This window comes from Anser cygnoides, chromosome 19 (assembly GCF_040182565.1).
Source record: "Anser cygnoides isolate HZ-2024a breed goose chromosome 19, Taihu_goose_T2T_genome, whole genome shotgun sequence".
NCBI lineage: Eukaryota > Metazoa > Chordata > Aves > Anseriformes > Anatidae > Anser > Anser cygnoides.
The window spans coordinates 758,318-770,520 of record NC_089891.1 but is presented as its reverse complement, the minus strand read 5'-3'; the positions used below and the strand labels follow the sequence as shown (position 1 = coordinate 770,520).

General features: G+C 43.6%; 1 protein-coding gene across 6 annotated transcripts in view; it reads right to left on the bottom strand.

Moving 5' to 3' along the window:
- The window catches only part of MAP2K4 (mitogen-activated protein kinase kinase 4), a 96,896-nt gene that overhangs the window by 31,624 nt on the left and 53,069 nt on the right, over positions 1-12,203 (bottom strand). For all 6 annotated transcript variants that reach the window (XM_066980188.1, XM_066980190.1, XM_066980189.1 and 3 more), the window contains one exon: positions 3,309-3,428. In XM_066980188.1, coding sequence (XP_066836289.1) covers positions 3,309-3,428 — 120 coding nt within the window. The remainder of the gene's footprint in view (positions 1-3,308; positions 3,429-12,203) is intronic.

Below are 12,203 nucleotides of genomic sequence, written 5' to 3'. Positions count from 1 at the left end.
TCTTTCTCTATCAGAAAAAACTTGCTGGAAAAGTGAGCCAAAATACAACTACGGAAAATATTCACCTGTAATTTTTTATTTTTTTTAAACCTTTTTAAACCTTTTTTAAACCTTTAAACCTTTTAGAGAGGCTGCCACAGCAACTTGTCTGTTTATGGTTGTTTTCCTAACTGCAAGCTGGGATATATGTCTGTCCTCAAATTAAGTCCTTCAACAGTTTTGTCCAATTTGGTTTTTCTACTACTACTCCCTGAACTGTCAGGACTCAAAAGCTGAGCTCTGCTTCTCAGCACAAACAGCTCACTCTTCCAGACAGGCTTTGTGCCTTTCAGAACAGCCCAGCAGCTGTCCTGCTGCTCTCCCTGAAGCTGTTATAATCTTCTTGCTAATTATTTGATTGTGAGAGCTGCCTACTCAGCATTCAAGCTCCTCTGAAGAGACTCTAAGTGAAGTCCTTCACCCTTTAGGAGCAGAAGGAAGATGACTTCCCATCTGTAGCTCAGTCTATCCCCAGAGAATCCGAGTCTTGGCTCAGAGCAAAAGGTCCCAAAAGGATGTGCCTTTTGGAATGTTTTTCCTTACTTTTCACCTTGAAATCCAGGAACAAAGGGCTTTGTTTACACGTCTTGCTATAGGACTTCCTGAGAGAGGAATTTTTAATAACATACCATGTGTTCTTATACTCCAGAGGATGGTGCAGCAGTGAGCTGGATCAGTTACTTTGGGAACACAGAGGGGGGGGGGTGAGACAGGTTCAAACATACTGGTGAAATTATTTTTTTCCCTTAAATACTTTATCTCTCTGCTTTCTCTGCTGTCATAGTTTTCTGCCTTTAAAAAATGTAATTAACGTTAGAACATGTAATTAATATGACAAGACAGACAACCTCATCCAAGTCTATCTATCAGTTTGCCTTGCATACCTTTGAGGTGTGTGCCAGCCATAACAGACTGAGAAGAGGGGGAAGTTTGCTTTCATTTCAGAAACACACACCACTGATGCTGAGGGTGTGGGCAGAGGGGATTCCAGGGACACACTATACCCCTGAGTGACCTTATTGAAGTCTTCCCCAGAGCACCCAAGGAATGCTGCCTGGTTGCAGGAAGACAGGAGTTTTTGACAAAACAAAGGGTGCAGAAAAAAACAGGCTGACAGTTGGATGTTGATCAAGGTAGGTTTCTGTATTATTTATGTATGTATACTTACATTCTGAGATGTGCCTAGAGTTGCAGAGGTGACAGGCTCACACAGTTCTGAACATGTTGCTCATCAGCAATCTGGCAAGATATTGTCTTGCCCAGAGACTTTTCTTCAAACCAGCTGACAGCCTTATCATTTGTATTTCAGCAAAGCTGCAAACTTTCAGCCAAGGCTGAGGCTCCACACTTACCAGGAGTTTGAAATGCGTGAACAGGGACAACACCTTCTCACTCAAAGCGTTCAACAGATAAGACAAAGCAAAGCATGAAAAAAGAAATTATTTTTATCCTTATTTTAGAGACTGAGATTTAAAGTCAGAGGAATAACCTGACAAAATAACAGAGAAAGATTCTCCAGAAGCAGGAATTGAATATTCAGTCCCAATTTGTGGTTTTAATTGCAAGATTCACCTTCTTCCTCTCAACAGCTCTCCACTAAAGCCCCAACAGACTCTGCACAGGTTACTACCAGATAATAAGCAAAGATGAACAGCAGCGAGTAGGTCTCTATTTTCCTTCTTCCCTTGGGTAGGTGTACAGGGTTTAGATTCAATTAGAGGAAAACAGGCAAGCATGGCATAAGACTGTCCAGGCTGCATGCAGAATGCCAGTTTCCCAGCTGTTTTTACTGGTCATTCAAATGCAATGGGAGTGCCTGAGCAAGGCACGAGGAGAAAGAAGGACACCTTCTGTGGCCCTGCAGCAAAATGCATTCTTTAAATTACAATAAGTAGATGCTAAAACAGTCACAAACACTCAGTGATTAACACTATACTCCTGGACATGAATAAGTGATCTATGTCAGAATTAACTACAGTCAGCTTACACAGATTTTGATGCTCTAATTCTGGTCTTCACTTGGTATAATTCATGAAGCATCATATTGAATAACCCACTCTACAGCGCATAATACCTATATGCATAAAAGGGCCAAGCAAAATGACAGGCCCTACGGTGGCTATTGCAGATATTGCTCCTTCCTTTCAAGAGCAGTCAAGCAATTTTGGTCTCCATCCCAAAAGGACAGAGTAGAACTGGAAAAGATGCAGAGAATGGCAAGAAAGATGATCAAAGGTCTGGAATGGATTCTATGCATGACACAGGCTTGCACTTTTCAGTCTGGAGAAGACATGACAGAGAGGGGATAGGGCAACAGTCCATAAAATCCTCAGTGGCCTGGAGAGAATTGGTAAGGAGCAACAACTTTCTCTTCAAATACAAAAACTAGGGAAACCACTAGGGGCACCATTCAGAACAGCAGAATGAAAATTCAAAATCGATCAAGGTGACAGGCCTTCAAATGACAGGCAGACGACCAAGCGAAGTGCCTCTCAGGGAGCACTGAAGATGCAAAAAATGTACATGTATCCATGGGGAAAACAAACCATTTACTGGACGAGAAGTCTAGGAAGAATCACTAAGCAAAAGATAGCATGTAGAGCTCAGAAGACATTCAGGTACATACAACTGAAGGTTATGGCAAAGTATCACGTGTGCTTCTTTATGCAGATCCTTTGGGCCATCCCCAGAGACAGGACCACCCACTGGTCTGACCCAGCCAGGTCACTCTTACTGTCTTACGCATCTGCAGGTACAAACCACTTCAAGGAAGAGGCACTTCAATTATGAGTCTCTGACACAGCCCTGGTACGTATGCATGTACATACATACACACAGCAAATAACTATCTGATCACAGCAGCCACCTTTATTACAGGGATACTGAGTTTGCACGCGTCCTCCACATGGTCATATCTGATTACTGACATAAATCACATTTGTGTTCAAGTGCAGTGCCACAGAGCTGTGCCCAGCCCAGCAGTGCAGAGGGGAACCACAAGTTCATCAAATGAGAAAAACAGGAGAGAAAGAGAGACTGAAATATGCAGACAGACCTAACAACGAATGGGAATAGCATCTATGTGTTCAACACTACTTAGACATCTGGATACCTTGGTTAAATAACCTTGATTAAAGGTACCAAGCTAAAAATCCTAACATAAATTAACTTTCTCTTCCTTATTGCACGCTGGCAACTGCAAAGAAAAAAAGTTAATAAAATAAAAGCAAAAAATTCTGCTATAAATGAAGCAAGTTTGGAGTTCCCACCTCTCTGAAGAGCGCACCATAAAACTGAACAATATACGGGCAGTCACTGCTTCGCATTACTACATCAAGGTCCATCAGAAGCTGCTTCTGTTCTTTTTCATCCACTGTCGACCGAATTCTCTGAAAGAGGAAGAGTGGCAGAGACTTTATCACTTACAAGCCGTTACTGTATCTTCAGAACCATTAGTGGAGCAACGTGCCAGGGACCCCAAACCCAAGGCTGAGCAGGCAATCCCCAAGGCATGATAAAGCACACTCGAGAGAATTGAACCATTTTCGAATCAGAACTGTAACTGAAAAGCCCAAAAGCCATTCAATACAGAATATAAAATCTCCAATCAAATTTTACTCTTATGAGCATCAGCATTTTCGGATGAAATGGCAGTATGAAATTAAAGAGCAAAGATTTCATTGAAACCTACAGCAAAACAATATATTCAGGTTATCATTTCAAAACATTCCCACAGAGTTCTTAGCCATGTTGGATGGGGCTCAGAGACTGATTTGAAATTTAACCAAGGAACATTATGTTTGAAATGACTAAGAAAAGCAAAGAAGACAAAAGTTTTCCTCCACCTTGCCTTTACCATGGCTGGCACAGTGGAAAAGGCCCATAATGTAATCGAGGGAACACATTGCTCTGGTAATGCTAATGGTGGGCAACAGTCCTTCTCATAAAACTAACAACTCTACCTTGTACTGGCCTAGCTAACACTAACACTGTATGAACGATATAGATTATATGCTGTATGTTTAAAAATGTATATATACCCACTATACTTTATAGTGTATATATAAAGAAAACTCTGATTTGGGCTTGAAAGAACAATTTAAGTTTGAAAATAAAAAGAGCACACATCCAACCATGAAGCTCATTAAATGAAGGATGGAGGAGTCCATCCACAGTTTTTCATGTAACTTTACAGATACGTTTAGCATCTTGCACTAATTAAATGCATTCTCTGAAACACCAGTGAGTAAAATTATGATACTGAAGAACTGAGTCACACTGAGAAATCATCAAAAAGAAAAAAATGACAAGTCCAAAGCAACAGAAACAGCCTGGACTCTCCTTGTGGAGAAAAACTGTCTATCCAAGAAAGAAAAAAAATGTTCAAGGTTGTGGGAAAAACCTGCATGATACCAGAAGGCAGTCCCACTGACACTACTTGGCAGAGCTCACTGCCCTGTGAGCAGCTGCTGGTGGCAGCAAGACCACAAGCATTAGCAAGCACAAGGCTAAGCATATGAAGGTACTTTAAAGGTTGGCTATTCATATTACATCACTTGAGATTATGAGGGCATGATTATGTACCTTTGGACTATTTTGTGATGATCCACACAAAATGAGGACCGTACTGAGACTACAATTTCCTTACCTTTGCTGTATCCTGGTATTTTGGTATTTCCCCATTCATTCGTTATGTTCTAGCAGTTCTAGTTTGGCCTAGAACAGTAATTGTGTTCATACTGCCCTCTTCCCTCCCAATGAATTCTAGAGTACTAGGGAAAACTAGTAAGAGCCTTGCCCAGCACACCCACAATCTGTAACATCCACACCTTGCCATGTCACTGAGTGGGTGGAATTTTGTAGTTGCAAACAGAGCAAGAAGACGACTCAAGGGCCTAGTAATGAAACTAAAACACTTCACCTCTAGGTCACTGGTTCAAATCTGTTTCGCAGAAGTTTAGTCACATCAGTGAAGAAGGTCTGATAAGTTCGATCACTTCTTTGTCTTGGATCTATATCATATAAAGCTCTTCAACCCTGCACTGATTTATCAAAGGCTAAGAAGATTAAAAGTCTCTTTCTGGATGGCACACCATCAGCACTGTATGAAATAACAATGATGTTGCTCTGACCTTGATAGAAGACGATGGATGCCAAAGCCACTGTGGTGGGACCTCTGAGGAGCAGTTTTGTCTCCCACTGAGATGCTACCCACTCCTCTGAAAAGTTCACAAAACAGGTGAGAAGCAATACCAAAAGATCTTTTCTCCATACTGTAACTCACAGCTCTCTTCTGTGCCAATTCCATTAACTGCTTTCCCCAAAAAGCCTTTCTCCTGGTCATCTCCTCAGCCTCCCTTCGCATTCCTCTCACAGCTGCACACTCCTGTCTCAGCCATCCCTGCAGCATGCTTCTCGAACTCTACAACTTCACCTGAAAGTACCTCATCCCAACTCTGACATTCTCTGCATCTTCTCTGCTCTAACTTCTTCAACTCTGGAAAGCATTTGAGATACTTGTATGGAGAAGGTAAGTTTAATGGCACCCTGGAACAACAACCAAACCCAACAACTTCTTTTTCCAGCCACAATCTCCCCATGGAGAAATAAGAAGAGCAGGCAGAGGACCCCAAGGATGTACAGTTATGTAAAGGTTATAATACAGAACATCCATGACACCCAAAGGACACCTTAAAAAGCCAGCATAAACTCCTGAACAAACACTGCTTTGGAGACTGAAGGGGAGTCTTTTATAAGACTGCTGGAGACCAGAGGTCTGATAATTCAAGAAGAGCGCAAAACCCTCAGAGGCAACATGCAGCACAATGCTGAGCTGAGGTCGCCCAGGCTGGAAAAGAAAACAGTCTTAATTCATCAGCTAAGAAGGAAGCATTCATGAGCAAAAGAAGGAAGAAAAAGCAAAAGGTGATGGAAGTCAACAGCAGCCAGTACTCAAACAGCACATGAGCCACAATGAAGACCTGCTACCTAACTCCGAGGCAGAGCGCAAGACACTGCAGCAGTACCCACAGATACTCTCCCAAAGACACAGGAGGTGGCAGAAAAGGAAGACAAGGAAGGCAGCAGCCCGACAACACCATGTAAGATTGGGATGGACAAGTCTGACTTGGTTTCAGCTCTTACATCTCTCAGCCTGGTTACTCAATTGCATGCAGTTGCTGCCATGGCCAAACAGGCCACATAAGGAAGAAGTGGCTTTTGTAGTGGAGATTATAGAAAGTCTAATCTTCAGCAGTTTCTTGTTGGCCTCAAACAAACTGCATAAAATCCTTCAGAAGAAAATTCTCCAACCTTTTTAGCACAAACCCAGGTTAGGAAAAAGGTTTCTGATATCTGAAATAAGAGCTCTATAAGTGACGCTCTGTGCAGCATCAACATCAAAATGATAAACTACGCTGTGTGGATTGTACTACTCTCAAACCTAAAAGCTGACAGATCCCAGAAACCAGACCCAAAACAGAAGAGACATCACTCAACTCCAGTATGCACTGGAAAAAAATCAGGTGCAGTGGGTAGCAATGGGAAGGGAAAGCCACAAGCACCAAACTGAAAACCTACGTCTTGAGCCAAGAGAGAAAACAGTGCTGTCCTGCGTACACAGCTCACAGGTGTGCTCAGCAGAAAGTCCTGCAGCAGCACCTGACAGTGTCCCCAAAGGGATGTGTGTTATCTGCAGGACAGCAAGGACCGAAAGCTACAAAATGAGCAGGAAGAAAGGGGTTTTTCCCACTTGCTGCTGAGGACAAGAACATTTACCTGCCCATCCAAAACACTTCCAGTGCTGAAAGAAGCATGTCAGGTCTTTTACTGGTAACAACTAGTATCCCATCTCCTCTAATAAGGCTTACTCCCTCACCATTTCCTCTTAACCCTTACTCATTCACTCCTTTCTCAGTGTCATATCAGCAGGGTTTGAAGCACTGTTTTCCCTAACTCTCAGACAGCTATCCAAGACAGATGAGTGAAACAGAAGATTCTCCTCAATAAACCTTAAGTATTCAACTCCAGGGAGGGTATCTAATTGTGAGAAGAATGGAAATGAAGATTTACAACAGAGCCAGCTTGCAAAAATCCCAATACTTCTCTTCAGAAATCATATGGGAACAGGAAGGTCAGAAAAATCTGCCCCTTGACTGAACTTAATACACTTACGTGTCATCTCAGAGGGCTTTTATGGGCTATCAGACATGCAGGAAACAACTGATAAATTACAGAAGTATACATAAATATACAACTTCTGCTCTCAGGTGTACCTGATACATAACAAACTATTTCAACTGTGAGGCAGCCATCAGCAAAATTCTGTGAAAGCCAAGGAAAGACAGACAAAACACCTATTTTAAAACTACGGATAAGAGAGCAAGCACTGAGTACAAGGCAAAACGATGTGAAAGAGGCACTGTGTTCTGAACAAGAAATGGCTCCATAGCTTACAGACTTATCCAGGAAGAACAGTGATCTTTTATGGACACTTTATAGGCTTGACATCCTATTGAATTTTATGCATCTCCAAACAGTGCCTTGGCCAGCTTCTCTGATACCCAACTCATCTTAGAATTGCTTCTGAATTTCTCAGGACAAGCGTAGATCAGAAGAAGTGGAAGACTGCCTGAAGACTGGTCAAAAATACCACTAGACTAAACAGAACACAAGAAATCAGCAACAAGATCTGAAGATGTTGGCTGGAACTGGAGACTAGACTAGGTAATATTGCAGAGAAAGACTGAATCAACTAGGTTGATTTATACAATAAATACTGGAAGATACAGAAAATTCTGGTATGTGGCTGAAAATCACTGCAAATTCTGGGGTGGAGGAAAACTGAACAAAAGGACTAAGGAAAAAAATGCCCCTCTCCAGTTTTACTATTTTACTATTACTCCCTAGTCATAGCTATTTTTGGCAGAAAAATCACAAGAGGTGCAAGACTTTTCCATGGGCCAAGGACAAGAAGCCTAAAGGTCAACTGAAGCACAAGCCATTCTGCTAGTTTCTTGACAGCATGTTTTTCAGCCAGGTCAAAGCAAGAGAACTGGAAGAGGAAGAAACTGGTAGAAGCTTCTAATACTGAAACCCAAAGGTCCTGGTGTTCCCTACTGCTGGAAAGAAAAGACCTGTCGAGCACCCAGAGGTTCAGGAGGTTGAATGGGAGAGAGGAAGGTGAGCGCAGATGTGAGCTGCACATTCCTGCCGACCTCAGGCTCTTCGCTGTTGTGCTCAGGCTTCTGGTTGGCACACGCACTACTGTACAGACTAAAGGTTGGCTATTTTAAATGCTTCATAATTTACCTTGGGAACTCTTCAAACAAGAAAACCTCCTAGCCTTCTAAGGCCTTTTTAAGTACTCTGGCTAATAAAATCCACACTATGTATTACCTATGCTATTTATGTAGTAAGCAGAGGATGCTGCTCCAACAGGGAGAATAGTTCCTAGCATTCATTCAGATTGGGAGATTTTTCATTTATGTATTTTTATCAGTCTGGAAAGGCAAGCATTCCAAGGATTTTTTAAAGACCCTTTTTGTGTGAATGATCACCGTTCTAAAGGGAAACTTCAGGACAGAACGACAACCCTCAGCTGCTTGGTGAGCTTCCCAAGAAAAACAATTCACCTGAATAAAATGGGAGTTTTCTGAAGATCCTCTGATCTGCTAGACAGTCTGGTTCTTCAGATGTGTGGTATCCTCATGAAACAAGATGTGTTAACCCTCCCCGGAGCAGCTACAACACCATATGGTGATACTGGAGGGCACGTACAAAAGGGGACTGGAGAACAAGACATGTTGTGAAGCCTCTGGGATAAGATCAGGAGTGACAGCAGTGCAGCAGATCTTGAGAAGGGACCAGGGCTTTCTGCAGAGCAGACAAGCTTCGGAGATTATTCATGAGACACTTATGAATTGCTACAGACTGAACAAAAACAGACTGAAGAGCAATCGAGAAACCAGGATTGAAGTCAAAAGAAATCGGGTGGAACTGGAAGCTGGACTAGACAATATCACAGAGAACTGGTGCTGCAGCACGCAGGTAAACGCAGGCCAGGGCAGACACTGCTTTCAGGGAAAACAAGAGTCCAGAAGAGAAACCTGCCAAGAAGTGAGGAGTTAATGTAAAAACTGGCCTTGCAATGATGAATGTGCACAGAGCTGGCAGTGGACAGAACAGGGCTGTTTTCTATCCCACCTGGACGAGTCATGAGCTTGTATGTCAATAAATGCTCAAGAAAATGAATAGTGGTTTTGTTTGTTGTTGTTGTTGATGTTTTTTGTTTGTTTGTTTTTTAAGTGAGAGGGAAGATCACAATGCCAGCTGACCCAGAGAAAACAGGAATTTTGAATCTCTAGGAAGACCTGTAAGAAAAAATGGACTTAATGAACAAGATGATTCTTATTATGATCTTGCAAACATAGTAAAACATTTTTCATGGAGAAAAACGAAAAAGGTTGGATACAAATCAGAGTTGGATTCCTCTTTTCTTTATCACCCCCCCCCTTCTTCCTGATGGCCCTAGAAAGAGGCTGTCTGTGGGATAGAAGGTAAGTGACGCAAAAACATCACACCGAAGACCACAACCGTCTGTTTCCATAAAAGATCACAGCTCCCAGCCTTCTGCAGCCAGCAGCCTCACAGGTGTGAGCTGCCTGCTCCTCTAGCCATGTCCTGCTGCTCCAGCCTTCAGCCCGCCCTTGCAGATACATGCCATGGCTTTCTGTTATTTAAGTATGTATTTCTGGAGGCACAGAGTGACAAAAGCTGAAGGAGAGGGAGGAGCAGGACTGGGCACAAAAATTCATCATCAAAGCCTCTCCCTGAGTAATGCTCCATCAGCCTAAAGCTCTGCTGAAGTGGTTTCACACCAGCGACACGAAGAGGCACATTCTCCTCCTCCGCCACTGATGCTAGAGTACCAGATGAAAGCTTTCTGACTCACCCAGGGGCCTGGCAGCAACTAGACACCCTCATTAGAGGTGCCAGGATTACATCTGCCAAGATCTATACGTTGACTGATCAAGCCAAACTGCATAGAAGAGGAAAATGAAACAAAATTGTGCCTCCATCTGCAGATCTCAAGTTATTCTGGTGGTATTTCAGCACATGCAGGAGTAGAGACTGAGTGGCTTTCCTGAAACGGTAAGAAGCATAGACAGGAGGGGCAGCAAAAGGGCTTTGCTTGGACAGCTCAGGGAAAACAAAGGACACCAAGCAGAGTGAAAGCAGAAGGCTAAACTAAACCACACTTCAAGGAACCAAAGACTGCAAAGCACCATGGAATTGGCATGATAAGCTAGAAGAAGACAGAGGAAGGAGCTGGAAACAGGATTTGAGGGTTTGCTACAGCAGCCGCATTTGCTCAAGCCTGAAAGTTGAGCAGGATGAGTGCCCAAAGCTGTCAGGCTGCCTGGGCACAGCAGGAGCTGAAAACTCCAGCATGGAGGAAAGGAATGAATCTTCATCTGCTCTTTACTATATAAGTGCAGCACGCTTGTCCAACAAGCAGGATTTGAAACTGTGTGCAGGAGAAGGGGCTGACAAGCCACAGTCTGAAGATGGTAAGTGCAAACAGGACTTGGCCCTCCAGGAAGAAGTGGGGTGGGAAGATACCTGATTGCTCCAGAAATCTGCCGTGGGTAGTGATGGAGGAGAATGAAGCAGCAGCTGGAGGAGGCCCACGCAGCAATTTTCTCTGCATCTAACTAGCAGCTTCTGGAGCCATCTCTGTGCTTCACTCATCAGTACAGAACAGCCAAAAGCTTTTGGCTTGCAGCCTCCGAAAACCTATTTCCTCTTGCTGAATGCCCTTCCAAGGATGATCTGCCTGCTGCACTGCTGTTACTGTAATCAGCTCTTGGGGATGCACAGGAGAGGCACAGCAGAGGCACAGCAGCACCACCAAATACCCAGAGACACTGGCTTTGAAATTCAGTGTCCTTGATGCCATGCACACAGCACAGTGCCACACCACCAAGTTGCAAGCAGGTGTCCTTTAGATCACAGCTAGGACCTCAAATCACTAGACTGACATGTTTTTTTTTCTCAAACAACCTCGATATTCCTGGAAAAACCTAGGTAATTTCTAAACCTTTTTCTCTTACAGAAGTATTTTGAGCTGAAAGAGAATAAAACAAGTGTTTGCCTGTAGGGTAAAGAAACACCATAGGAAGCAGCTGGTTTATATGAACGCAGGTGAGGAGCTGGGTCTTCAGATGACAACAGCTCCATAAGCCATCAGGACACCACAGGCTTGAGGGAAACAGAGCAGAAGATGAACAGCCCCAAACACAGATGGCCCATAAGGCAGATTAAGACAGAGCAGGTTAATGCACAACCAAGATTGCCCCAAAAGCAACAGCCATCCGAGAAAGAAAAGGCTTGGAGTACATGAGCTCTTTGGGATGAACTAGTAACTACTTCAGAATCAGCTGTCCTGAAAATCTCATTACAACTGCACCATCCAAGCTTTGGAATAGCTGTTTCTGCCCTAGAGACCTCACACACTGTTCCACCCACGGGCTTTCCTTTGCTCAGTTTTGTGTTTAATCCCCACTAGCCCCCTTGTTACTAACATTTTAGAAGTAGATACAGCTGCCCAGACCCTCCAGCCCTCCTTCTCTCTCCAGGGAGGAAAAGGTGCCGCAGGCATAGCTGTGCCCACCCAAGGGGTGTGTTCAGAGAAAAGAAGGTGGCATCATCCCAGCCCACAACCCTGACATTTCAGCATTCAGACAATGTAGAAGTATGAGGTTTTATTTGTTTAGAAGTGAGCCCCCAAGCCCAGCACCCCACTAGGGTTCAGCCCACCTCTCTTCACTCAACAGGTTGTCCAACGTCATCTCCAGCTGTGTGCTTCAAGAACACAGCACTGCAGCTTCCCACCTCGCAGGTGGGAGCTGTACCTGCACTGCAGACCCTCCACACTGAGGCTACTTTTCTACCATCCTCAAAGTCCCTTTGCAAACACAATCTGGGACAAGAGAATATCTGTGCCAGCAGACACATCTCCTTCTCAGTGATGTTAGCTAGCCCAACAAAGCGTTCTTCTCAACACAACTATACCCACTGCAGAGATTTTGAAAACAACCCCATTCAGCTATAGGTAGTTTTTTATAACCCAAAGCCATCATGATTACAGCAGCAAAACCTGT